Source organism: Athene cunicularia, assembly GCF_003259725.1.
Source record: "Athene cunicularia isolate RWA chromosome 13 unlocalized genomic scaffold, athCun1 chr13_part1, whole genome shotgun sequence".
Classification (NCBI taxonomy): domain Eukaryota; kingdom Metazoa; phylum Chordata; class Aves; order Strigiformes; family Strigidae; genus Athene; species Athene cunicularia.
The window spans coordinates 2,143,489-2,168,827 of record NW_020799117.1 but is presented as its reverse complement, the minus strand read 5'-3'; the positions used below and the strand labels follow the sequence as shown (position 1 = coordinate 2,168,827).

The 25,339-nt window shown below is 43.5% G+C and overlaps 1 protein-coding gene across 1 annotated transcript in view; it reads right to left on the bottom strand.

Annotated features, from left to right (window-relative positions):
• Nucleotides 1-840: 840 nt before the first annotated feature.
• The window catches only part of ACSL6 (acyl-CoA synthetase long chain family member 6), a 53,908-nt gene continuing 29,409 nt past the window's right edge, over nucleotides 841-25,339 (bottom strand). The window contains exons 10-21 of the mRNA XM_026857919.1: nucleotides 21,696-21,769; nucleotides 18,807-18,884; nucleotides 16,089-16,223; nucleotides 14,817-14,951; nucleotides 12,619-12,714; nucleotides 11,806-11,878; nucleotides 10,288-10,376; nucleotides 9,583-9,699; nucleotides 9,189-9,332; nucleotides 8,212-8,313; nucleotides 7,522-7,593; nucleotides 841-5,343 (exon numbers count right to left, since the gene is read on the bottom strand). Coding sequence (XP_026713720.1) covers nucleotides 5,203-5,343; nucleotides 7,522-7,593; nucleotides 8,212-8,313; nucleotides 9,189-9,332; nucleotides 9,583-9,699; nucleotides 10,288-10,376; nucleotides 11,806-11,878; nucleotides 12,619-12,714; nucleotides 14,817-14,951; nucleotides 16,089-16,223; nucleotides 18,807-18,884; nucleotides 21,696-21,769 — 1,256 coding nt within the window. The 3' untranslated portion in view covers nucleotides 841-5,202. The remainder of the gene's footprint in view (nucleotides 5,344-7,521; nucleotides 7,594-8,211; nucleotides 8,314-9,188; nucleotides 9,333-9,582; nucleotides 9,700-10,287; nucleotides 10,377-11,805; nucleotides 11,879-12,618; nucleotides 12,715-14,816; nucleotides 14,952-16,088; nucleotides 16,224-18,806; nucleotides 18,885-21,695; nucleotides 21,770-25,339) is intronic.

Genomic DNA, 25,339 nt, shown 5'->3' with positions numbered 1-25,339 from the left:
CCTCCCCACGGGGGGAAAAGGGAAAAGAACCGTCCCCGCGGCGCGGCAAGAGTTGCTTTTCCGTCGGGCGCGTCCCCAGCAGGAGTCTGGGCCGAGGGGTTTTGGGTTGAAGGAGCGTAAATTCCTGAGGAGGAACTTGGTCGAGAGAAACTGGGGGGGGGGAGCCCCAGGCTGACCCCGGGGACCTCGGGCGGGCTGGGGGCGAAGAAACCTGGAAGATGTTGAGGGGCGGCTGTGCCCCCTGAACCGGGCACCGGTTTCTGATGCCGAATTAAATGGAAATGGTCAGGGAATAATCCTGCCCAGGCCCGCTCCTCTTACCCCGCTGCTGGCTTTGCAGGGAGCGCGCTGGGTGCTGCTGCTGCCTGCCGCGGGTTTAGCTAATAAATACGCTCGTAGATTTGGGTTTATCTTACATCTCGCTATCAAAATCGTGTAACTTCTATTCTGTTGGTCAGACCTCGTGTCTCGGACCGATGGAGCGGAGCAATCTCCTTGCTTCCTTAACACGAAAAGTTGGAGACAATTCTTCGGCATTACGGGATTTCCAAGTGAAGGGAGAGATGGAAGTGCACCCAAAAACTGGAACAGAGACTGAATGCTTTTAAACTTTATTGTTTTAGACACATAGTCTGAAAAAATACTATGCATTCCCAATTGTCAATTCATATTAAACAAGCATATACATTCGGTTATATTATTATTGATTTAAAATAAAAAAAAATGAAACCATTACAGAAAGACTGCTGTGTCCTCAGAGAACTCTGCAACATTTTTTTTTTTTCATAGAAGATTGCTAAAATCAGTCTCAGGTTCCAATATTCCTTTGGTTGTTATTTTAAGTCTTTTTTTTTTTTTTCCTTTTTTTTTTTTTACAACATATTTAGTATAGGCACGCATTCTGAGCGACTTCATACTGATTGTGAGGACAGAGTGCTGGAGCAACAACAGATTTTATAAAAGAGCTTTTATTGTACGTCAGTCCACGAGAAAATCTTAGGAGCAGTTTTGAGAAATGTGACGATTTAAATTCTTTACAAAAGTTTCCATAGATGACTTTTTGATATACATGCTAATATACCAAAACTGAAAAAATCTTTAATTACAGGTTTTTTTCTTTTTACAGAAATGTATATGTTATACTTTAACTCCTTCACTTTCAGTTGAAAATAGAATAGGCAACACTTACGAAAACGCCTCATTTGTCCGCTGCTTGTACTTTGCTAAAATACATAACAAAAAGCTGAAATGAAGTGAAGGGCTTAAAGGGGCTCTAGATGCCTCAGAAAACATTTTATTTTGGAACAATTCCAGGGATCTAAAACTTTTTTCCCTTCCAGACTACAAGCATCCAGATTTCTCCTCCAAAAAGCACAGCCTCAGCTTCATCATTTCACAGGCGTAAAAGCGGCGTAGAAACCACTGAATGTGCGAAGTACTGAAAAATGTTAATACCCAGAAGAAACAAAGATATTTTTTTTTCCACAGACAAAACCAAAATGAGTTTAAGATACGAAAAGTACACAGAATTGCCTCTAAATAAAATGCTTTTCCAAATTTTCTGTAAGGCATCAAGAGGTCTTTAAGTAATCTGTTACCATGCAAAAATAGTATATTCTTTCCCAGTTTACATTCATCTTGTAGCGGTTTATTTACAAATAGATCACCAGTTTGTGCTTTTAACACATGGAAAATTAAACAAACAAACAAACAAACAAAAAAAAAACCCAAAACAAACTATAGTTAATTTTTTTCATTGCAGAAGATTAAGTCCGATTATTTTGTTATATGCAAGAATTTCATATTCATGGCAAAAAGTTCACTGGACTTTACTGATGCTGAGATATACTTACTAACAGTGAGAACATTGCAAAATAGCACTTAATCAAAAAACAACTTGCCGTCTCTCTCTCACCTGATTTGCATCAAGCACTGTAACCTGAAAATGTGCCTTTCGGGACAGAATGATGCTGAGTATTTCCTGCCAACACGGGGTTCAGATGGTCGGGCGTGGCTTCTGCTCACACTCGCCTGTGTCTTCGACCATTTCTGTGGCAGAGCAGTATTTCCTCTGTGCAATATATTGAGCCAAGAACATACAAAATATATAACTAAGCGATATTCTCTTCCTGGAAAAACATATTCTGGTTTTTATATATGAGCACCGGAGGCCGGGCGATGATCCCACCCACCGTGGCAGGCCGGAGCTGGGCTCACTGCAGTGGGCTCGCTCTATTTTTTCATTCATTGATCACGGAATGAACCCCAGATGACAGGGATTAGTGAAAACCAGTCATCCTGAAGCCATCAGGGGTAGGGCTCTCCACAGAAAAAGGTAATTTGCTGTTACCTGCCATTTATACAACAGCACTTGAGTCTCAACTCTTTCACTAAGATGAATATTAGCAATTAATTTTGTAATTAGTTATCTTTAGAGGACAGAAAACCCACAGCTGGTTATTGGACAGCCCTGGGGATTTTTCCTTGGTGGTCACAAGAAGTATTTCAGTTTAAGAAAGCGCAACACGAAATAAATATTCCTGGAACTTGAAGACAAGCATGTTTGTGCCCAGCTCACGCGTTACACGTGTTCTTTTCAAGTTTTAATCTCCTACAACGTTGTTATGGTTATGGCAAGAGAGAGTGACCTGCAGAGGAAAATCTGATTACACAAGAAAGTACTAAAGACAGCTTTTAGTTTATTTATACAGCTTTTCACAAGTTCTGAAAGTATTTGTACTTTTGGTGTGACAACACAATTTCTCCCGAATTTTGCATCACCCTAGTGTGGCCAAGTCTGTATTTTTTTCTTTCTTATTCATTTGGTGTTCATATCTTTGGCTCTAGTGCATCTGACATTTTGCATCAAATACCCAAAGAAGACAGAGACATTATTCAGCATGATATACTTAAACGTAACGGCCATCAAATCCGTAAATAAACTCCTATTGGGATATTCTTTTCTTATACAAAGTCAGAGTTTAATTATCTAGAAAAGTCTGGTAGACTGAAATCATTTTAGGAGAAAAGTAAATTAAATTCATGTGGCAGAAAAAGATCAGTGGAAAATAGCTTCTCTGTACTTATTTAGATGACTAGGACTTTTTAAATTTTAAAAGCATGTTGCATTAAAACAGGAAATTGTACTAATTCTTCATCGCTTTGAAGCATGCGTATGCAGTGACTGTCTTTTGGCTGATACAAAAAGGAGATGAACTAGACTCCACAGAGATGAAAATCCTTTCTGACTTGACCTAAAGAGCCAGATTTTACACAGTAATTCCTATCCCCTGTGGACGTGGCAGACGCAAATTCCCCAGCCGTTGCTGTGTACACTGGTGAAAAATGAATGTACAATGCCATCAGGTCACAGTAGCGGCATTTCTTACTTGCTTCGGACTGATGTGAGTCATTGCACTGGAATCAAATGAGGAATAATCAGGCACAAAAAGCGATTCAGACAAATACTTGCACATTTGATAAATCAAATCGGCCCGTTCTGTGATTATTTCAGCTGATACCGTTTCCTTTGTATCATTTTGTTCTGAAATTACTGCAGTAAATCAGTCTGGCTGTAGCACTAACTCATTCAATTTATTTCATTTTGAAGCATGCAGTGGAATTTCACAGGGAAAATAGGAGATCGTTTAGATTAAGTTTTAAACTTTTAGCTTCAAAGTTTAGTTTAAGAGAGAAAATAAAGTGTGCTTTCACTGTCCTAGTAAAGAAGATCTAGCAGGCACAGCTCCATGCTAGTATGCACCGGTGCGACGAACAGCAGCTATTAAAATACACGTAGATATTTTAGGACCCTGTTTAGCAGAAGGAAGCCACCGACTGTCCAAATATTCAAGCAATTTAACGTTACAGTTTTCTCATTTTGTACCGTGCTTTATATCGGGATAGAGCTCCAGAGTCCGTTCCTGTTCCACATGGGACTTATCCCCTTTCTAACAGCCGCAGCTGGTTGTGAAACCCCAGGTTTCGTCCGGACAACTTGCAGTTTATTCCAGAGAGGCCACTGGGAGTGATGACAGCGGGAACTGAGCTTCCAGACGTTTGAATGTAGAGATGATTCCTTAGAGAGCCTTTCTGCAATGCCACGACACCTTACAACAGCGCTGGCTGACAGAGCCTTCCGCCCAGCCCCACGGGCCTTGTGAAGCAACTCTTGTTCCTCTTCCAGAGCCAGCCCAAGGTTGCCCTCCGCTGCTGCATCTCAGGCCGGCCTTTCTCCCAAACCAATTTGTTTTGCAAAGCCCCGTTCAGAATCGCAGCTTCGACCTTGCGCTCCGTTTCTTCAGCCCTGCTTCTGAGCGGGAGTTAGTCCAACCGCAGTATTAGCAGCATGTAAAGTCATAAATTAGGGACCGGGAGCAACCTTCTCAGTTTGAGTAGTTCGGATGTCCACGAGTGTGCCGTGCCGTGCCGAAGGAGGCCCTAACGCAAAACCAGCATGCCACGTATAGATTGAGTTCGGATGAAAAGGAAAGAGAGGGAACTCTGTCCTATCACCTCCTAACCTGTTCTTGTCATTTCAAGGTAGTATTAATCCCTTAGATGTAACACAACGATAGGTCTATTAAGTACAAATAGCAGGAGATTCATTCCTGTTTCTATTCTGGTTGATAGTTAGGCCATTAATGATTAAATCAAATCAATGTAATTTGTGTCCTGGAAAATATAAAATCTATCACTTAATATATAAATCAATATCCAGCTTGAAGTTCCAGATCGGGGAAAATAAACTTTCACCATCAATCACTGACTGTTTGAGGTAGACCACATTATTGAATTATCCACAACTTTCGTTTCTAATGTATTAGGTTATACACAAACAAATATCAACAGACATTCCTGAATTTTTCCCTATTTTAATTCCAAATGTTTGTAGTTATTAATAAGGTACGTTTCCATAATTCAATAGGTCACAGATTGAAGTTTCTATGTATTTTGTGGCAATTTAGCATAATTCTTAGTAGTACTCTACTGTGTACATAAAGTAAAAAATAAATTGTATCACACCTGATGCAAAAAAATAAGGAAAATTATGGTTAGTGATGAAATCCTAGAACAATGAAAGGCTCAAATGTAAGATTCTGATGCTTATCCATTTCAGCTGTCTCATTCTGGCTCTGTACTTTTAAGTATTATTCTAATATTGCTACGAAGTCCATTATTCAGAAGATTCTTCCCAAGATTTCAGATGGAGATGCTTGAATATAGCTCTTCTATTTGTTTTTTGAAGTAATCTCTTAGTTCTGGTCTCTTAGCCTTTAACGTTGGTGTCAACAAACCGTTTTGTACTGAGAACATATCGGAGTGAATGTAAATGGCTTTGACCTAAAATAAAAAAGGGATATATTTATAGCAAAAATTACAGTCATCACACTCCATCAGCGTAATTCTGCCAGCCTTGCTGCCGTGCCTGGAGCCCAGGGGACTCTTCCACCAGGTCCCCAGGATTTTCCTCTCCCGTCCAAGTTTTCTGAGGTGACACGAAATCCCTCGAGAACCCTCAACCCCTCCCTGCCCTCCTGCTTGTCCTCCCATGTCCGCGCTGACCCGCCAGCCAGCCAGCGCAAAGGGAGCTCTCCGAGAGACTGAGCACATCTACCTCTTTTCGTGTGAAACCAAAGCCAAAACACAGCGAGGCAGCGCGCGAGGGACAGGGTCACCATATGTGATATTGTAACCGCGGAGTTTCGCACGGTTGAAAGACCGGGGAAGGGAGGGGAAGGGAGGGAGGGCAGGGAGTCCCGCTACGAAACATCCTCTTGGCCAAACTGAAAAAGAAAGTCAGCAGCACGAATTCCGTCTTGCAAAATTATCATGAAGCCTTGCAGGCACAAAGAGTGTACACGGTGATCATCTTTAAAGAAGAATGGATGGTGTTTTACTAGCTAATTAAAATGGTACAACATCATTCAGCCTAGGCAAACAGGATTTTACAAGGCTGCCCTTGTTAGCGGCGGTGGCGGCGAGCGCAGCGGGGAGCCTGGCAGCACAGATGGGAGCGAGCTTTGCCTTCCCCTCCGTTTGTGGGAGTGCTGGTGTGGGAGAAAGCAGAAAACTGCTGCGTGACTGGTCATAGTCCACCGATTTAAGACAAAATTCCCCAGCCATCTGCTGCTTTCATGATTCCCCAGAGTGGTTTTGCATTTTGTTAGACTGGGAGTTGCAGGAATATAGACTTGGGAATCCATTTTTAAATTCCCATTAGCTATGTGATTCATTTTTCCCCTGCAAGCCTTGTGGTCCAGTTCCTCCCCCAGTGACGTCCTTCACAAAACTCAGTGTTTGTGCTGTTAATCTCCCCGCGCTGGCTGCACTGCCTTCCAGAGCCTGCGCCCTGGGAGCTGTGGCTTACAGAAGCCAGCGCCGTCGTTGCCAAGCTCAGGCCTCCGGCGCTGCAGACGAGGACGGGGCTGAGAAGGAGTGGCTCTTCCATACCCAGGGGATCCCATCCCACAGGAACATTAGCCGCAATATCTGGCTCGAGGTGTGCTTTTAAGATTACATATCGCAAAAGAGATGGGATTTTGAAATGTGAAAAATTTGCCCTTAATTTGGAGAAAGATGGCAAGGCTTTCCCCACTATAAGTTATTAATTACGAACTGCAGGTAGAATAGATTACCCGAGGATATTTCATACTGTGAAGACTACAGCAAACCAGGAGCAAACCAGACTTATTATGTGTATATTGCATTTCATTTTTAAATTAATTTCTATTTACTATCGTTTCATTTGCATATGTAACTGCGAAATGAAGAATAACAAGTTTGTGTTTAATGGTGCTTCTGCTGCGCTCAGATATGGTGAATGACTCATTAGAACTGCCACCCAGAAACAGCCTAAACAAAAGCAAAAAGGCCCTTGCTAATTATATGTAATGATAATAGAATTGTATGATTCTATGATTAAGATGTTCGTTATTGTAACAGAAATAAGCATTTGGCATTTTACAACGTGGCAGATTTTCTTTATTACTGTGCTTTTAACGCTGTGTAATCCATGGTTGATTTCGGATCTGTCCTTCCGAAGTGTTTGCAGCTCTGTTGCAGAAGTATTTACAGAAGCACCACAAAGGAATTAGTGCACAGGCTGAAAATAAACAAACCAGCAGCATTTCCTAGGTCGGTTATAAGAATGGCAATTACTGACCCAGTTTCCTAACGGTGCTTTCAGTGGCAGAAGAGTCAAAGTCCTACAGACACTTTTATCTCGACCTCTCTAATCCACATCCCTGGATGAGATTTTTACCTCTGCACCCAAAACTTTCACTAAATTTGATTCAAACTTCAAGCACGAGTGGAAGGCAGAATCACAGCATATGTATTTTTTTCAAAGGAACAAATACAACTTTCCAACAAGAAAAAGCTCCTTCTCAAAACATTGTGTGCAGCCGCAACGAGGATACGTAGCAACGGAACAAATGCTGACAAATCCCCCCGTCCAGTAAAAATGGACAAACTGCCTGTCTGACCACACTGAATAATGTCTTAATTGTTTTATTTTACCTGCTCAAAGGAGTGAAGTCCACTCTCCTTACCTAACCGTACCATGTCTTCCATTATCGCTTGCTGCAGTTCCTGCGTTAAAACACACAAATTCCTCATGAAACGTCAGAGTCAACCTTAGATGCAATTAATTGTTCATCAAGAAAACATGTTTCTGAGTAAAGTTCAAGAGCCTTATTGCTAGTTAATAGATAATTAGCAAATATCCTGTTAAAGCAATGTACAAACGTTAAACATACGTGCGGTGACGTTAACTCTCTCCTCAGTGTGAAATGTAAGGTTATATTTTCAAACATCTGCGGCGTGGCTGCTTAAATTTGCAATCTGCCGACCGTTTACCAGACTTAGATGCAGAATCATTTCCCACAGACACCAGTGGGGTGATTCAGCGCCGTCAGTGTTCACGGATGTGATCCAAGTCGGTTACTCGGTACTACAGATGTGTAAATAAGGCTGGGATCCTTAATGAAGACATCTAAACAAACACAACCTCTCCTAGGGCCGTACTGGTGTTCTCTGCAAGGCAGAGGTCTTTTCCCATCAGTCATCACTGTATCCAGGTCAACCCTGCTTAATTTCCAGTGCGGAAATAATTCTCGTCACTGAGATCATTCATAATAGACACTTACTCTAACTAGGTTATGCTACAGTGAAAAAATGTCTGTACTGCAGAGAGGTAGGAGGACAAACCTTATTTTTACAGAGTTCTGCATATGTTCCATCAAACCCTCTTTTCTTTGCCCAGCCTGGCATAACTTCGGAATCGGGCACCACAATTCCCACCAGAAAGGCCTGTAGGTGAAGGAGAAGGAGAACTGCAGGCAAAAGCTGAGCAACATTTAAGGCCCTACACTGAAGTAAATACATAGACTGGTTGAATTTGCTACGTGTTTGTTCTTGTTTAATCACGTCAATCATTTTCTAACATGTCACAGTGAAGTATATTTTGGTGTCTGTGCTTTTTCCTCAGCTAAAATGGTTCTCTCTAACCGTTCCTGCACTTGCTGATAATTTTAACACCTTCCGTCGGGTTTGTGTTCTGCTCGGACATTAATTAATTACTTCTGTTTTGCATAAGCCAGAGCAGAACGCAGCCTGTATCTTTTACACACACGCCGTTCGTGGGCCTTTGAGTCGCAGGCCAACCCCGATGCCAGGGGAAGCCTCGTGTTTGTGGCCAGTGAATGCAGAGGCATGAGTTGCAATGGTTCCTGAAGCTGTGCATGTTCTATAAAGATGCAAATTAACCATCTTCACTGCAGGTGCAACTGCAAACAGTGAACGGGGCTGCAGCTGGGGAGAGGGGCAAGGCAAAAACGGGACAAGATTGGTCAAAATGGGCAGGCAGTGCTCACGGAGCCACGGTGGCTTTGCCTTCATGTGGCTTAACCGCAGGCAGCCTGGCCAAGGAGAGCGTTGGGGACCCAAAGGGTGAGGCCGAAGCTAACGTAAAGCCTTGAGCTTTGGCCACGACATCCTCCAAGCTGCCTCGGTCACACCAGCAGCTCCGCTCCCGCGTGGCTGGCAGCCAGCTCCAGAGCAGGAGGGAGCCGTCAGGGCAAAACTGTGCCAGGACCCACTCACACATCGCCCCCCGGTTCGTGCCCAGCTCTCTGTCTTCTGTTTACAAAGAACAAAGTGAGATTTTCTGAAAATTTCGTTTTTACCTGCAGGCTGTCTCCATGGACATAGATCTGGGCAACAGGGTCACTGCGGATATAGATATTCTCTATCTTCTCTGGTGCAATATATTCTCCCTGAGCAAGTTTAAATATATGCTTTTTCCGGTCGATAATTTTAAGAGTTCCATTCTGTTAGGAGAAAGAAATGAGAGTTCCCAGAGAAGTTATTTAACCATAGAGATTCAGTACGCAGTCTGCTTTTAACAGAGCTCTTTAAATTGCCAGAAAATGCCTCAACGGACATATCAAGCTTATTCTGCAAAACGTAAACTTAATCCTTTGTAAAGACAGATCTGCTTGGAAACTTAAGTTCAGCACTTGAAAATTTCCACGAGGTAATACAATTGACGTAAGAACTAAGCATCTGATCAGGACGCACAGGTAACCATTTCCCGATGTCTCCAGTGTGAAGCCAGCCCTCCTGGTCCAGCGCCTCAGTTGTCTTCTCTTCATCTTTCAGATAACCTTTGAAAACATTCGGTCCTTTCACACATATCTGCAAAACAGTCAGCGTTGCTGATAAATTATTTTATTATTCTGCCGTAAATACTGACAAGCTAAATAGTAATTAACTAGTCTTCACTAAAAAAAGTGAAATATTTTAAAGGCTGATTTAATGACCGTGCGCCGTGAAACTGAAATAGAACGTGTTATAAAATTACCTATGGATTTAAAAAAAAAAACCAAAACTGATGGAAATATGAAGTAGGGATTGCAATAATTATTTGCTTGGAGTGTATTTGCATTCAGCTTGAAGTTTAAAAAACCAAAGTTACTTCAATAAGTTTAATTTATGTGCAATATAGAAATATCACAGCAATTCAGCTCTTCTTAGCTGAACTAATTAGTTCAGTCTCAGCTGCTCAAGTAATCAGGCAGGGCATTGGCTGGAAGTACTGCCACAGCCCCGTTTTAATTAATGCTTTGCTGCTCTCTTGCTGAATTGACTTTTCCTTTCCTGATTGTAATATGAAATACGTCTGCAACCATGCACCTTACAAAGCTAAAATGCTTCTAATAACTACGGAACTACTTAATACAGTGTTAACTAGCGAGAATTTGATATAAAAATGTGATTTGCTACCTCTCCTTCTCCTTTGGAAGCAAAATAATTCAGCTCTTCCACATCCTTCAATTTGATTAAGTTACAGGGCAAAGGGGCTCCTACATGACCTGGAAATCAAAGTTATCAAGTCATTTGTCATCTCTCCTATAAACAATAATTAGCATTTTATTACTAGTTGCTTGCATATTTGTAGGTACACTGCGCGTTCTCACAGGAGCTGTGTCTGTGTGCAGAAATAATGTGATTATAATTATTAATAAATACATTTGCTGTGTGCAGAAATAATCCTCATTTAAGGTTTTGCACTATGAAGGCTGAATACCCAAAGCTCCTATTTGGCTGTATATAAACCCCGTTTTCAAACATGCCAAAATACCGACCATGGCTCCCTTACCTGTAAGAGACTACCCCTTTTTTAAGCTTAACTCATTATAAAAGCACGCAAAGCTTTGGACTCGCATCGTTTTAATCACCTGGCAATACCAACTGCAGCGACATTGCAACCTCCTCCAAAGAGAAGTCAACCTTCTCCAAAGGTGAAGTGAGGGCAACGTCTGCTGTAGCTGACCGCTGCAGTGTGAAAAACTTCCTATTTCGCCCAGAACCGGCCGCCAAGAAAGATGGGCTGGGAAGAGGAATCCCAGCCCAGTGTCCCAGCACCGGGTGTGCCGTAGCTCCGGCGGGCCAAGGTCTCAATTTGCCAGGTGGAAGCGCACCGAGGATGAGGATGCGGTGCTGGTGTGTGGGCAGGGCACGGGACCGGCAGGCAGTGAGCCCCAGGACACACCAGCACCTGCAAGGGGCTGCTTTGCGTTTGAAAAAAACCAGATGGGCACTTGTGCTGGGGAAAAAAAAAAAAAGCATGTGTTCTTCTCCAGCCAAGGAAAATCTGGGCTGGAAAGAAGGAAATGCTTAAGTAGCCAGACCCATTCATATCCAGTGTCCAAGTGTCCTACCAGTATTCATTTGAATGAGTATGATACCCATTTCAAAACATTTTCATAAATAGTGATTAATTATATTAAGAATAAATTAACCCACAGTACTTGTATGTATTAACTGAATCTTTCTTAGTGCTAATTTTCACCTGATTTTCTCAACATACAAAAGCTTTGGAAGCCTGAACTATATAAAGTTTTGAGTAGTGGTGGATCTGTATTCGGCACCTGGGTTTGCTCACTAAGCACACGACTGTATTAATCTTTCCTTTCTTCCAGCGTTTTGTTCTAACAAACATTGTTTTAACATCACCTCCAGTGCTCCAGAGAGGACTCACAGCGCCCGGAGTGCAGAGGTGAGAGTGTCACAAATAACACCTCAAGGGACAGTTCCAAATCTCCTCAAGGAAGCGTGCCCAACATCTGATCCCTGGAGATTTACTCTGGACTGATGATACTTTCAAGAACATTACATTTGGCAGAAAATTATTCATACGGCGGAGAACGTTGCGTAACGCCCTGTGATGTTACAGTCCAGGATTTTCCAAAGAAACACGTGTTTCTTTTCTGTCTGAAAACGGTGGAAGAAAATTGTTACCTGATGTCCAGTCACCCGGGGTCGTAAAGGTGCATCCAGCTGTGCATTCTGTTTGGCCATAACCTTCATAAACCTGACAAAGAAATGGGGATCTTTAAAACAGCATCGATGATTTCACTATTACAGATAAAATTCTCAGCACTGCCTTCTGTTGCCCAGCCCTGTGAGCTAACCCTGCCAGCTGCAGTGCACACAGGGACACTCCCCCTGGCTCTTTGTATATAAAATTTCATTTACACCACTACGAATTACCGGGCTCCGTAGAGCTGACAATCGTGAGGAGACAAGTTCAGCAATTAGCTTTTGAGCCAGGAAATACGTTACTCCACGAGAGCAATTTATTAGTGGGGGGGAAAAGGTAGTTGGGGGGGGGAATATTTTGAAAATACACCTCTCAATTCCTTTTCTGCCTAATTTTGGGCTCTTGAACAACGCCCTCAACTTCCTGGTCAAAGAGAAATAACGCAGTGGAGGTCTTAGGTGGGTTAAACTGCCTCTGAAGATCATCCTTCTCCATTTATATATAGAATAGACCTCACGTAACAAAGTTCCGAGCGTGTGCACAAGCCCGTTAATTGCACAGACCCAATTAAGTGCTGAGAGGTGGGTGGGATGAGCCTATGCTGCTTTTTTTGGCAGCGGGAGCAGCTCTTGCCTGCTGCTCGCTTCCCAGGGACCCTGGTCATTCCCACTCCAGCCCCACGCCTGCGGGAGCAGAGCGGTTCCGAGGTTCTAACCCGTCTCCTTCCCTAAGCACAGCGCGTCTCCCCACTAACGGCAAATCAACGCCTCCAAGCAGCCGCGTGAGCCCACCTGGCATCCGAGGGCCGCTCGGAGGAAGCCCAGGACAGTCGGGGAGGCAGGGGCAGCGCCCGTTACTATCATGCGAACGCACCCACCGAGACTGGCCTGTTTGGTGCCAGGAGAGAAGAGAAGAAAGCATCACAAATTACTGCAGATGGCAAAACCAGCAGCGCCCGTGAGCATTGCACAAAAGGCTCCCTAGAATAGATGCAGCCGTGCTATGGGAAGATGGAACGGGCTCTAAATCTTTCCTTATGGGTAAAAAGCCAGTTAAAAAAACATCTGTAGCTATAAAATATATAAATATATATAGATAAAACTATAACTATAAAGACAATTAGCACAAACTGTCCCCCTCGGAGGTAGAAATTATAATAAGCATATAAAAATTATAGAAACTATATATATATTGCATCTATGCTATAGAAAATTATAGAAAATAAATAGAAATAGAAATTATAAGCCTATAAAAATTATGGAAAAATATCTATTACATAGATAGTATAGAAATGTATATAAAATTTATAGAAATAGAAAATATAATGAGCATATAGAATTATAGGCATTTTTATATATTATGTATATATTATAGGAATTTATATAAAAATATATAGACATAGAAATTATAATAAGCATATAAAATTAGAGAAATTTTTTAATATTACATATATATTATAGGAATTTATATAAAATATTCAGACATAGAAATTATAATAAGCATATACAAATAATTTCTACCTGCGAGGGGGACAGTTTTTGCTTATTTGCACCCCCTCCGGTTTTCTTTGCTTATTTGCACCTCGTTGTTTCTAAGGAATTGGCTCCCAAGCCATCTAAAATAATGCTCTCCCTTTTTTAAGGCAGATGACCTTCAAATAATTCGGGAGGGTATTACATCAATCCCTGCATCACTTTTACTTCTTTCTCCCCCGCTTCATTTCCTCTTTCTTATTCGAAAAGCAAAAAGAAAACCCATCACAGAAAGAAAACAAGTCCTGCTCGAGCCTGCCAGTCTCGCCAGGTCCTGAATCAATATGCAGCCTGGCTTGCCTCGCGTCTGCGCTCCCGTCAGCGCCGGGTGAACTCTGCTATCTTTGCACACTGAGGACAACTAATCCACAGATGAAAAGCACAGTCAGTTTCTTCAGTTAAAAATAAAGTGGCATGTCTCCAGATAAGTTATCCAATTAAAAAAAAAAAAAAGAAAGAAGTAATCAGAGCCTCCTGGAGTAGTACGGAGTCCAAAAAACCTGGTTTAAAGCGAATTAAATCTTTTTTTTTTTTTTTTTTTTTTTTTTTTTTTTTTTTTTTTTTTTTATTGAGATGTGTGGCACACACCAGGGCACTCTCATTTCTTTTCCCTCTTGCATTTTTCTCTACACCCTTATTCTTGTTTTCCGAGGGAAAAAAGCAGTTTTGACTATGCCCAACTGAAACCTGACCCCTAAATCCAATCGTATCTGTAGAGAATACGCAGAAAACTTTGGAGCAACATCTCTTTGATCAGTGACTCCTCTTTTCCTCTCCATCTTCCTGAATTCCATCCCCACCGGCAGGAGAGGGGAGTGGGTTTGATGCAAATCCCCGGCCCATTGCTGGGTATGAGCGGGGGGGAAAAACCATTTACCTGTGGGGCACAGGCACCCAGTCCCCCCAAGGCAGAGCACCCAAATAACAAAGGAGGTGACAGCAGCCCTTGTGCCAGAGGCTACAGCCCTGCTCTGGGCAACTTCACCCGGCAGAGGGCAAGTGCCTTCGCGCTGTATCACATCCCTCCTCGGTGCCAGTGCAGGGGCACAGCTGGTATCCCCAAGCTGCAAAAAACGGGCAATATTCTGCAAATAGGTGATTTCTCAGTGCTGCTGAAGGAGGGATGTGGCAAAAGCCATCTTTGCCTTGTGTTTCTCCCTTCCCCTCTGGGGAAACTATCCCTAACAGAATTGAAATTTGGGTGTCTTACGCATGGTGTTTAAAAATAAATACATAAATGAAAATAAATGTGGTGAAAGTGAACGCAGATGTCAGCGGAACAACAACCTGTGCTCCATTTCCTTCTTCAATTTTTCTGTCCGCGGTTGGCTAATGAGTAAGTGACTGCCCACAGCTCATCCTGAGGCAAGCAGACCACAGTGACTTTGAGGAAAACCAGTCGCTGCTAGAAGAAAGGACAGTTCTTTGACTTTAGACTCGCTTCTTAAATTGCTCACCTGTATTTTATTAAAGAAAAGTTTATCCCACAAACTGTCATTTCTAATAATCCCGTTTCGAACTTCAGCCTTTTTCCGTCTTGCAGCAAATTCCAGAATCCAGCGTTTGAGGGACGTGTCTGCCTGGCTGAAGATCTGCGGGAGCGCGGGGCGACAGGCAGCGCGGCACCCGAGAGAGAGGAAACATCAAAAGCTGTTCTTACAATTACAGCCATACAGTTCAGGCAGTGCCAGGTAGGGCAGAGTTACATGAGCAGTACAGTTAAATAAGACTACACTAGGGCTTTGTTAGGGTTTTTTTTTAAAAAAAAAAATAAAAAAATAGAGGGGTTTGTTTCACTCCATTCATTACTGTACATGCTGTTCCTTCGGGAAAAAAAAACAACAAAAAAAAAGGGGATGATGGTGTAGACTTTGACTAGATTTACATGACTGCTATTTCTGTATGATTTCCGCGATAGGATTCAGTGAAATCATGCAATCTGAGCAGCTAGGACTGAGCAGCTTGAATACTAGAGCAGGTGTCAGCGCTGGCCGATGAGGTGATGGGGGCTGCGTAAACTTAAGCTTAATCGGACACCAGCACAAACTACATCTGCACAAAGAAGAAACCCCCAGTGCCCAACCCTCTAATGAGGCACCAGAACCCCTGATCCAACGGTCCTGACCTTGGGGAAAAATTGTATCAGTAGCTTGTGCTTAAGCTCTTCTTTAGAGGATAAGTCTTCTGAGGAATAAATATTCCCAGCTGGTCAAACAGATTTAACATGACGACCAGACACGCCTGTCTTAAATACCTTTCAAGACCACCTCTTAGTTTTGAAGATTTCTAGATCCAAAAGCCAACCTCACATTTACACTGCCTAAATCCTCGCGGTCTTTTTGCAATTCCTGATTTTCAGCTCTCGTCGTCAGCAAAAAGAGAGATTCAAGCTCCAAAACTAATTGAAGGGCACAAAAAGTCCCAGTGCATCCGGGTTTGACTGGCGTTTCCGTGATGAAAAAGAGCCCTTGTCTCTGGAAAGGTCACTAGTGACCTCTGTGAGAGCGGGGTAAGGGGTTAATGCAGAGGGATTTCATATTAACATGCAATGGCCATGTCTGCAGTCCGTGTAAATCGGTGTAACACAGACGTAGGGGTTGGAACAGTTACACAGGGTAAGAATGTGTTTGCAGTAGGGAAGAAAATCTCCATGGCTACGGGAATTCTTTCTCACAAATCCTAAAGGGACATAAACTTTGCTATTACAAAAGAAGCAAAATTAAACTCACCTTATCATACATTCTGTTTAGCAGCCGCGGCACGACGGGGAAGATGGTTGGGCGCAACGCTTTCATGTCGTCAGACAAGAGACGAATATCTCCTTGAAAGAACCCGATTCGCCCGCCGTGGCAGTATACTACAGACTGATGGGAAGAAAAAGGAACACATGTAACCCCTTTGCTTTGAATTCCCATGGCAGAGCACCCCTCCCAAGCGCAGAAGTGCCTTTCCTGAAATTCTACTAAAGTAGGCAAAAACGGGGCTTTAGAAATGTGTGTAGACGTAACCATAAATTTTGCATTAAATAGAAATCTAGAGATAGCTCTGGGCACTTATCAGAATGGGCAATTCAGCGTTCACCAAGTTGGCCAAAGTTTCTGGAAGAACAAGGAACCAAAGCTTTTAGAAGGGATTTCCCTTCATCCCCCACATACGGGGATGGAGAAGTCCGAGTTACGGTCAGATTTTGGATCTGAACCTCTCCTCTGAAGCCCAGACCTACCACAGCAGCTCAAAGCACGAGGACCTACTGTCAATAAAGAAATGCGTATTAAGAAATGCTGTAAAACATACTGAGCAGCAGCCGATTTTTAGATGTTAATGCTTTAGTCTTGTTTAAATACAACAACATAGACTACGTTAGCAATACAGTGCCTGATCCTGTATCCCGGAAAGAGCAAGCCCACTTCATAAAAGGTGCTTTTTCTACAGAAACTACAGATCCTGAAGGTTTGTACTTGGAGAGAAAACAGGCCACTTCGGTCGGATCAGAATGGAGCTGGATGGGGCGGATGGGGCAGGGCAGGCGCCCGCGATGAGCCGGCCGGCAGCCGAGGCAGCGGCTCTGGTAGTCAGTAACCCCGCGGAGGATTAGTCACTAGCTTGGTAAAACTGGTATTTGATCACAGCGTTTGCAGACCAGCAGCACTGCCCTGCTCCTAGAGCACAAGCCGAAGGCGTCCTCAGCAAAGCGCCCGCGGCGCCGGGAGCTGAGCCCAGCCTGCCTGAGCCCGGACCAGCGCGCTCACTTTCCTCTGCAAGGGGAACATCAGCTCCCTTGAATAACTAAAACAGTTTAAAATTCCTGAAGAGACACTTAAATCTTTCTCTGTGCTGCTCCTAAAAATCTGTAATACTAACCCGAGTGCTCTCACTGCTCTGTCAACCAGTTAGAGACTGTCTCTCCATCAACTTGAAACCACAGGAATTTTATACATGTGATGTGGGTTTAACAAACATCACACTGCCAAATCTGTTTTACACTGCACATGCTCATGAATTAAAAACAAACAAACAAAAAAAACTAACCAAAAAAAACCCGGGGAAACATAATCAAAATGTAATCAGTGCGCTCATTGGGAATTATTAATAACTACTAGAAATTTTTAGCTTTAAAGAATGTGTCTGTATAATTTTAACTGTAAGTTCCAGGAATTAATAATGTTGGCAAAATCTAGGGAAGTCGCCACAGTGCTTGCTGTTCCAAATGCTTTTGAAAATCACTTTTTAGCCCTTTTGAAAAAAAAATCTTTATATTAATGAGCTTTTTTTTTTTTAGCAAGAAGGATAAACCTGAACATCCTTTGGAGGCCTGCCCCTTTCAGTACGGCAACATCTTGTGAAATGAGATTATTTCAAATGCCTCTGACTTTTTTTCCACCATCAGATGGCTTTTTAATAATTATATTCTCGCCTGGGGGCAAAGCACTTTGCCTGAATAGTGGTGGCATACTGGCCAACTTGCCTTACAAGTGAAGACAGGCTGTGCTGTAATTCTCCAAATCTTTCATGAACTTTCCCTTCCAATTTGCAAGTTTTTTAGCCGGGCAGAATGTATTATTTTGGGCACAGATGTTACTAGGAAGAAGGAGGCTTACGTTCAGATGCTCGTCTGACTCACAGAGTGTGCTTTCAGCCCCAAAACAGTCCTCGCTGAGCAAGTACAGAGCTGCAACTGAATCCAGCTCCAACCTTCACATACTGGCTCAGTTTTCAGGTCGCAGCTTCTCAGGCCAGGAGGCCCGATGCGATCGTCTCACTTGACTTCCCTAACCCCCCGCCTGCAGCTCCGAGGAGCACCTGCCTTCCCAGAAAGAGATGTGAAGTCAGTTCTGCGGGCTGGCACGAGTTAGCACTTTCTACCTGCCATTATTTCCAGGGCTTCCAGTTAATGCCCCGCATACGCCGCCCTGCCAGGAGGATCACGTGTGTCACACCATGATCTCAGTTTCCTCTTTTTTTCCGTGTCCGCAAGGTTTTTTGCAGACCCGCTTGATTTATGCAAGAAATTCTTTTTCCTCCCGTGACACCTGATCCTAGAGTGCTTCGAAAAGCTGCCCCTGGAATCGTGCAGGTAGCAGTTTCTGCTCGTTGCCGAAGGGCCAGAGAGCTTGGGGAACTCTCCTGGCATCGCTCTGGACTCACGGCCATGTCACCGAGACCAGAGGCCGGGCCCTGGTGTTATGCACGTGGCACTTCTGGAGTACAAGCTTTTTTAGTGCTACAAGATATCGCTGGTTATTTAGTATTTTATTCTTTTTTTTTTTTTTTCGTGGAAAAAGAGACGATTTCCACTGACACTAGGACCTTACCTGTACCATTCTCTCAAACATGTGTGCTAAAGGCAAATAGGAAATGTGTACATCCTCACAAGTAGGAGACCACTGACTCTGGAAGAAAACACAAGGAGCCCCACGAGGCCTCGTCAGTTCAGGCAGGTTTCTTACCTGTATAACTCTTTCAAACATGTGAGCCAGAGGCAGGAAGGAGATGAGCACATCGTCCTGTCTCGGAAAGATCACTTTCTGCAGGTGAAGGGCATGGGAGACAGAAAGGAAAGAAACACTGACAGGAAGACAACAAGAAAGTCATAAAACAATAAAAAGAAAAATGGCACCAGAGGAGCAAAAGGGTAAAGATTGTCAAGAGAGGAAGGGAGCAGCGTACGAAGTGAAGCGTTAAGCCACAGCGTCAATGAAGCTCAGTTAGCAGGAGGAGTAAAGAGCACGGAGATGTACACAGAGGGCAATGGAGAGGTCTCTCCATGGCAGAAGGCATACCCGAACCACACAGCTCACGCTGGAAACGGGGGCTCACCCGGACAGAGAACCCAATTTTTATCCTCTGCTTTCTACATGGAGGTGCTGAGACCACGGTTTGCACTCTCAGCTTGTGCAGACCTGCAGGAACCTCCTGGAAATCAGCGGGGCTCGACATCATCTGTCCATACTGCACAGGGCCCATCAGAGATTCACAGTAAGAGTCAAAGCTATAGATTATTTTTTTTTCTTTTCCCTTAGGTTAATCAATGATTTGAGTCAGAATATATTGGGAAAATTAATGATTTTTTTTTTCAGCTGCAAAAATTAATGATTTTTGTTAGTGTTTCTCATCATTCTAAGTGATTAAAATGTGATTTTAAGGGCATTATCACTGCCCCACAGACAGGTGCAGTGGGGAAAAAGAAGGCTGGACAAATCGTGCAAAAAATACAAGTGACCAAAGTCTTCAGTTTGCCAAGGTTTTAACTCTGTCTTGAAGGCTGGAATAAACGAAGGCCCTGAGAGCCTTACCTGATCCATGCCCCAAAAGAAAAGTAGCCTTTCTACCTGCATTTCCAAGGGTAAGGCTTGTCATAATATTATGGATTAGAAAAACTGAAAGCATGATTACCCAATAACTTGCACCAAGGCCAGTGGTTAGTGGAAAATGGGTATAAAATCTATTAGCTCACAGTATTCGTAGTTTATACCCACTTTGCATCTCCACTGCTGTGACAGAATCGATAGTCCGTGACCTGGGACACGGCGGTGGATGGAGACACGGGAGTTTCTTCCTCGGGGAATATTTTATTGCAGTTAAACCTGGGCAAGTCAGATTTGGGTATGCCCTCCCAACCATTACCTAGCGAAGTCAAACAGGATTGACCACGTGGGTGTTTTCAGCATCCCGTTTCATATTATTTTATGTGCTGTTAGGGCCTGCTGATCTATTTATACATGATTTCAAATTGATCTCGTTTTTCTGCAAGCACAGTAATGTAAAACCATTAGCATCACTAGCTATGCTGATTATTTTTTTTTGTTGTTGTTCTTGTACTGCTTTAAGAGCTCAGACAATAAATGATTTGCTTTTAAATCAGACCAAAATGATGATATTGAATAGTATTTCACAGTTGGCACAGTTGTCCAGTTAAACGTAAAAAACAGTTTTCTTGGCATTTGAGAACAACCTTATAATAAAGCGCTAGGTTCACTTCAAAAAATATTCCATTTACAAGAATCACTGAACTAAGCAAAACTGGCACAGGAGTATGTAAACAGAAATCTTCTCAGCTTTAGGTATTTTTGTTTTGTTTATTTATACTACTTTCACGTATTTCTCTGTCATTACTGTGGTTAGACTTTGCCCTGATCGTGTGGATGGGCTACAGGCATTTACACTCTCACCAGCAGCGCTCTGGCGACTGAAACTATTGGATTTACAACTACTTACACCAGGCTTAGGTCTCAGTCTGATACCTTCAAGATTAATCAGAGTCCCCTTGCCGTCAGCAAACACTAAATCCATTTCCGTGGGCCAAGCCTGGAAGATGCCAAGTTCCCTCAAGCTCTTTCTAAATTAGTTCTCCTCCAAAACAAATACTCCTGCCCTTTGAAGACGTACCTACACGTCAGCTTCCCCTTGTGCATCCCGCTGCCCCTGAGCCCAGCGAAAGCTCCGCCAAGCCCGAGGGTTTGGCATTCCGTGCTGCAAATTACTGGAGTCACAACCCTGCAAATACTTGAGCACGTGAGTTCAGTGGGATTTCTCACACCACGTGTCCAAGTTTCTTTGCAACAGTAGTCTGGAAAACTCAGAAAGTTCAGGGATTAAGATAATAAGACTGCAGTATTTTCAGCACCAACGGGAAGACCAGCGAGGGGCGTAGGGTAACACTGTCCATCCTGTGTGTGCGTCGCTACTTTATAGATTTGCCTGTTTACTACAAAAATATAGATTCTTTACATTTGTTAGGTACAAGCCGTATAAAACCCTTATTATGTTGTGCTAAAGCATTTCTGCTTCCTATATGGTTTCTAAACACAAATTCACACCCTGCATGAAACATTCTACAGGTACTTGGCCAGCACCATGCTTTTTAAAAAATATGTATAACAGAAACCGAGATATACCTGAATATCAATGAAAATAACCATTCTTGTAAAAACCATCTATGTTCTTATATATAAACACACCTTATATGCAGAGAGCTTTAAAATAAATGAGGCCCTTGTGTGAGCACAATGGGACACAGAGGGCGCAAGTGGACCCTGTACTCTTGGTCGAGCGCCATCTGCAACTGAGCAGGGCTTGTTTGCTCTCCTAATCTTCAAAAGGAGTTAATTAATTGATTTACGGGAGCAACGTTTGCTCCTCAGAAGCACTTTGTGCCCTAAAGAGCCGGGGAGCCAGTGCTGGAAAGGGGATTTAATGCCCCATCTCCATGGGTTTGGCTCTCCGAGTGAGAGAAATTTCACCTCTTATCTGCAAGAGTGCATTTCCAGCCCGTGCAGGGACACAGCTTAACCCACACACTCTGCACATGGCAACATTTTCTAGACCAGGGTATTCACCTCCGTCACTTTCAAAAAGCCCGAAAAATCAGCAACCACGTTCCCATGAGTCAGCATAGCACCTTTGGGATTTCCTGAAAAAAAAAAAACAAACAACAAACAACAGAAAACAAAGAGTGATTTTAAAAGATGAGCCAGTAGGTAATACCCAAAAGCTTAACAGAAACTAAAACAGGAAGTGGTTAAAATATTAAGTTCTCTTTTTTTAACTTTAAAACTTTTTTTTTTTTTTTTTTTTTTTTGCAGTCATTTCTGTGCAGTAATGTGCACCAAAAGCACTTGCAGCAGTACTCAAAATGTAATAAATATGAATATTTCTATTGGAGACTCTGAACAAGTTTCTACCAAAAAGAGCCCAACTGCAATTTATAAGAGCACTCGGATGGAGCTGCTCAATGAGCACAGCCACCAGACCTGCCTGGCTGTTCCCAGCCTCTCCAGGTAGGATTTATTTAATACTGGTTTTGACTAAGAATGATCTTGAATAACCAACAAACCCCATTTAAAAGGCTGTTAAGCCTTTACTGAGCCAACGCACTGGATAACCTGACCACTGCAGAAAACAGGCAATACACGGGAAAAATTAGGCTACAAAAATGACTCTGTGAGACTGCAATTAATAGACGTCATCAATATTGTCAGCAGCAGAGAGAGGTGTCCTGGAGGCAGGGACAGGGAGCTGGCAAAGCCTCAACGTATCGCCCCAGCGCCGGGCACAGCGCCGGCAGCTCCACGCTGTCGGTATTTGCCTTTTCCCCCTCTTTTCTCTTCCGAGCTGAGAATCCCCCTTCGCACCGCAATACAATCTCTGGATTTCAGACCTGTTCGTGCGCCAAAATATGGTGTTTGTTAAACAGCAAACGTGCAAGTCAAAACCTCTGAGCACACAAACCGGAGCCGAGGGTCCCGTTCAAAACCCTCTGCCTGCAGCAGGGGCCCCCTGAGTGTCCTCCTGTCCCAGCACTGTCCCTTCTCATCATCCTCAAAGGGTTTATTTCTGAAAAGAAGGTGTTGCTCAGCTCAGATAAAGATTACAGAGCCAGCCTTCTCTCCAGCGTGTTTTTAAGCAGATTGTTTTAATTCGATCACCCCACTGCAGCGTCGCTCCCGCTACGCCGTGCAGAAGCAGATCCCAGGAGCTTTACCTGCAGGTACCCAGATGGGGACAGGGATGCCCCTGGGAGCTTTGCAGTGCTGTTACAGCTAACGATGGATGCAACAGCCTCGCAAAAATTCTAAATCAGGCCAGAATTTCATTCTAGCTTCCTCAGAATAGGAAGGGGCAAAGGTGTTTTGTAAATCAGTTACAGCACAAGAGAATAAGCTTAATCCTCTCGGTTTCAGAGCAGTTTGCAGGCTGCGTTGCTGGCAGCCCTTCGACGTGTGGCACAGCCCAGCTTGGGCCCCACTCCAGGAGCCGCAGAGCTGAGCCCCGTGCCCTGCCCAGCTTCACTGCCATCGCTTCTCCTTGGCCTCTCAAATAATTAAATAAAGGCCCAAACAAAAGGACTCATTATCGCACGCATTTATTGCGGTGAAGCAGGACATTCTGAACACAAGGTATTTTACTGAAAATCTGTATTTGGTGTTCCGAGTGCCTTTGAGTAATTCAGTCTCAGCTACTTGCAGACGAACACAGTGCACGGGTTATTCTGCTCTCTCTCACACTCGTCTTCATCCCAAGCTCAGAGGTGACGGTAGGGCCGAGACCTCTGCCGACCCCAACCCCTCCTGCCCTGACGCATCGTGCAGGCGGGCCTGCGGGCACCCGCTCGGGCAGGTTTGGTTTCGAGGCACTTATTTTCACAGCTGGGAGCACACCTCAAGAAAACTCCACGGAACCAGTGTCAGTTGTAAGCACACGCCAGAAATACGCCCCAGACATCGCTGGTGTCACTGGAGTTGTGTCTAGCCAAATGGGTGTGCTCAGCCCCTGCGATTCTACCGGCAGCCCCACTCCTGCCGCGTTGCCCAAGTTTCTCCATGTCAGCAGAGAGGATGTGCTCAGTACTGGTTTGGAAATTCAAAACCGCCCCCTCCAGCTTTACCAACAGCAGATCTGGCTCCTGCACCTTAACACAGCTCTTCAGACTTTTTTTTTTTTTTTTTTTTTTTTTTTAGGATTTCCCAGATGCTTTAAGACCTCAGACTCGTTGACTTACTCTACCTCAGATTTTAATGCAAACTCAGTACCTCTGCTCAAATCACCAGGACAGGCCTGGAAGCACTGTAAACATCCTGGCTGTGGGTGTCAAAGCAGAACAGCAGTGTTGGAGCCTTCACTGGGAGAAATCCAGAACAAACCACCCTGCCATGGGGGAGCTGCAGCTTTCTGGGTTGGGGGATTCCTGTAAATTTTGACCTTCTTCAGTTATTCTAAGAGTTAACCCAGTAGAACAGGCACTCAATCCTACAAGCCCTTTCCAAGAATCACCACTTTGAGAGGAAAAATATCAGCAGTGATGCTGCTTTTCTTGTTAAAAAACAAAATCAATGCCAGATCTGTCACACTGCTCTCAGGTTTGAATATCTTCATAGAAACACCCGCTGAGGGTTCTGCTGCAGAAAAGGGTTGGTTTATTATTATTTCTCCTTATCTCGGTGCCAGGCTGGTTTAACAGTTCCCACAAGAAACAGGAGAACCTTTTCCACGTTGCTAAATGACTCTTTCAAGTGGCAGCTCCAGCAGTAACTCGGTGGTGTGGTCCATCAGCATCTTGTGATGTAAGTGCTCTGCTCCCCCCGGGAGCCTCCAGCAGTCAGGGATATGCACTGTCAGGCTGTGAAAAACCACTGAGGAGCAATTTTTATCCATTCGGTTACAGGTGGATCCTTGAGGAAATTATAGTTTGCTGCTTTAGAGTAGCCAGCACAAAAAAATTGTATTCTGATGGCTTGGGGACGTCTGTGTCCCTTTGGCCCATTTCTGCGTGCTGATGATTTCTTGGTACAACAGTGAAATTTGGTCTTGTCATCTGAGCTCAGCAGCCTCAGCCTCTCTCTCCTTCCTGAGGAGGCATTTGGACATCTGATCCTATCAACGAAAAACACCCATTAAAGTCTGCTTCTGGGGTTTTTTTTTATAAACAGCTAAAATTTTTCCCAATTCTACAATTTCCAGGCTACAAACTCTCTAGCTAAGATTTGTTTCACACCATACAAAGGTATTTAGAGCCCTTCAAGAACTGAAAAAGCCCTTGAGAACACAGCCATTGGAAGAAAATTCTAAATCTGGTCGTTAAAATATCCTGATGTGGGCTATACAAAAAGCCAAGCCTTTTACATCAAACCACAACGTGGAAAACAGACCAGAGCGTTGATGCAACCCCTGTACGAGCCAGAAAGTGATCTCCAAAGTCCTCTGGCAGCAGAGGGTGGGCTGGTGGTTCACAAAGCATTGCTCTGCAAGAGTTCAGTTTGCAGATGATTTGCAGAATTTGAAATCTCTGGTTTGGATGGGAGAAAGCAAATGAGCTCCCTTGTTGTCCTATTTCTGTAACTTCAGGCATGTTCCTAAGAAAAGCACAAAGTCAGAAACAGGCCCATTTGCAAGTAAAAAAAGAAAATCAAAAACCCCTTCGCTATTCGGAATTTCTTATTTAGAAGTAAAAATATCCAAAAAAAAAAAAAAAAAAAAAGAAAAA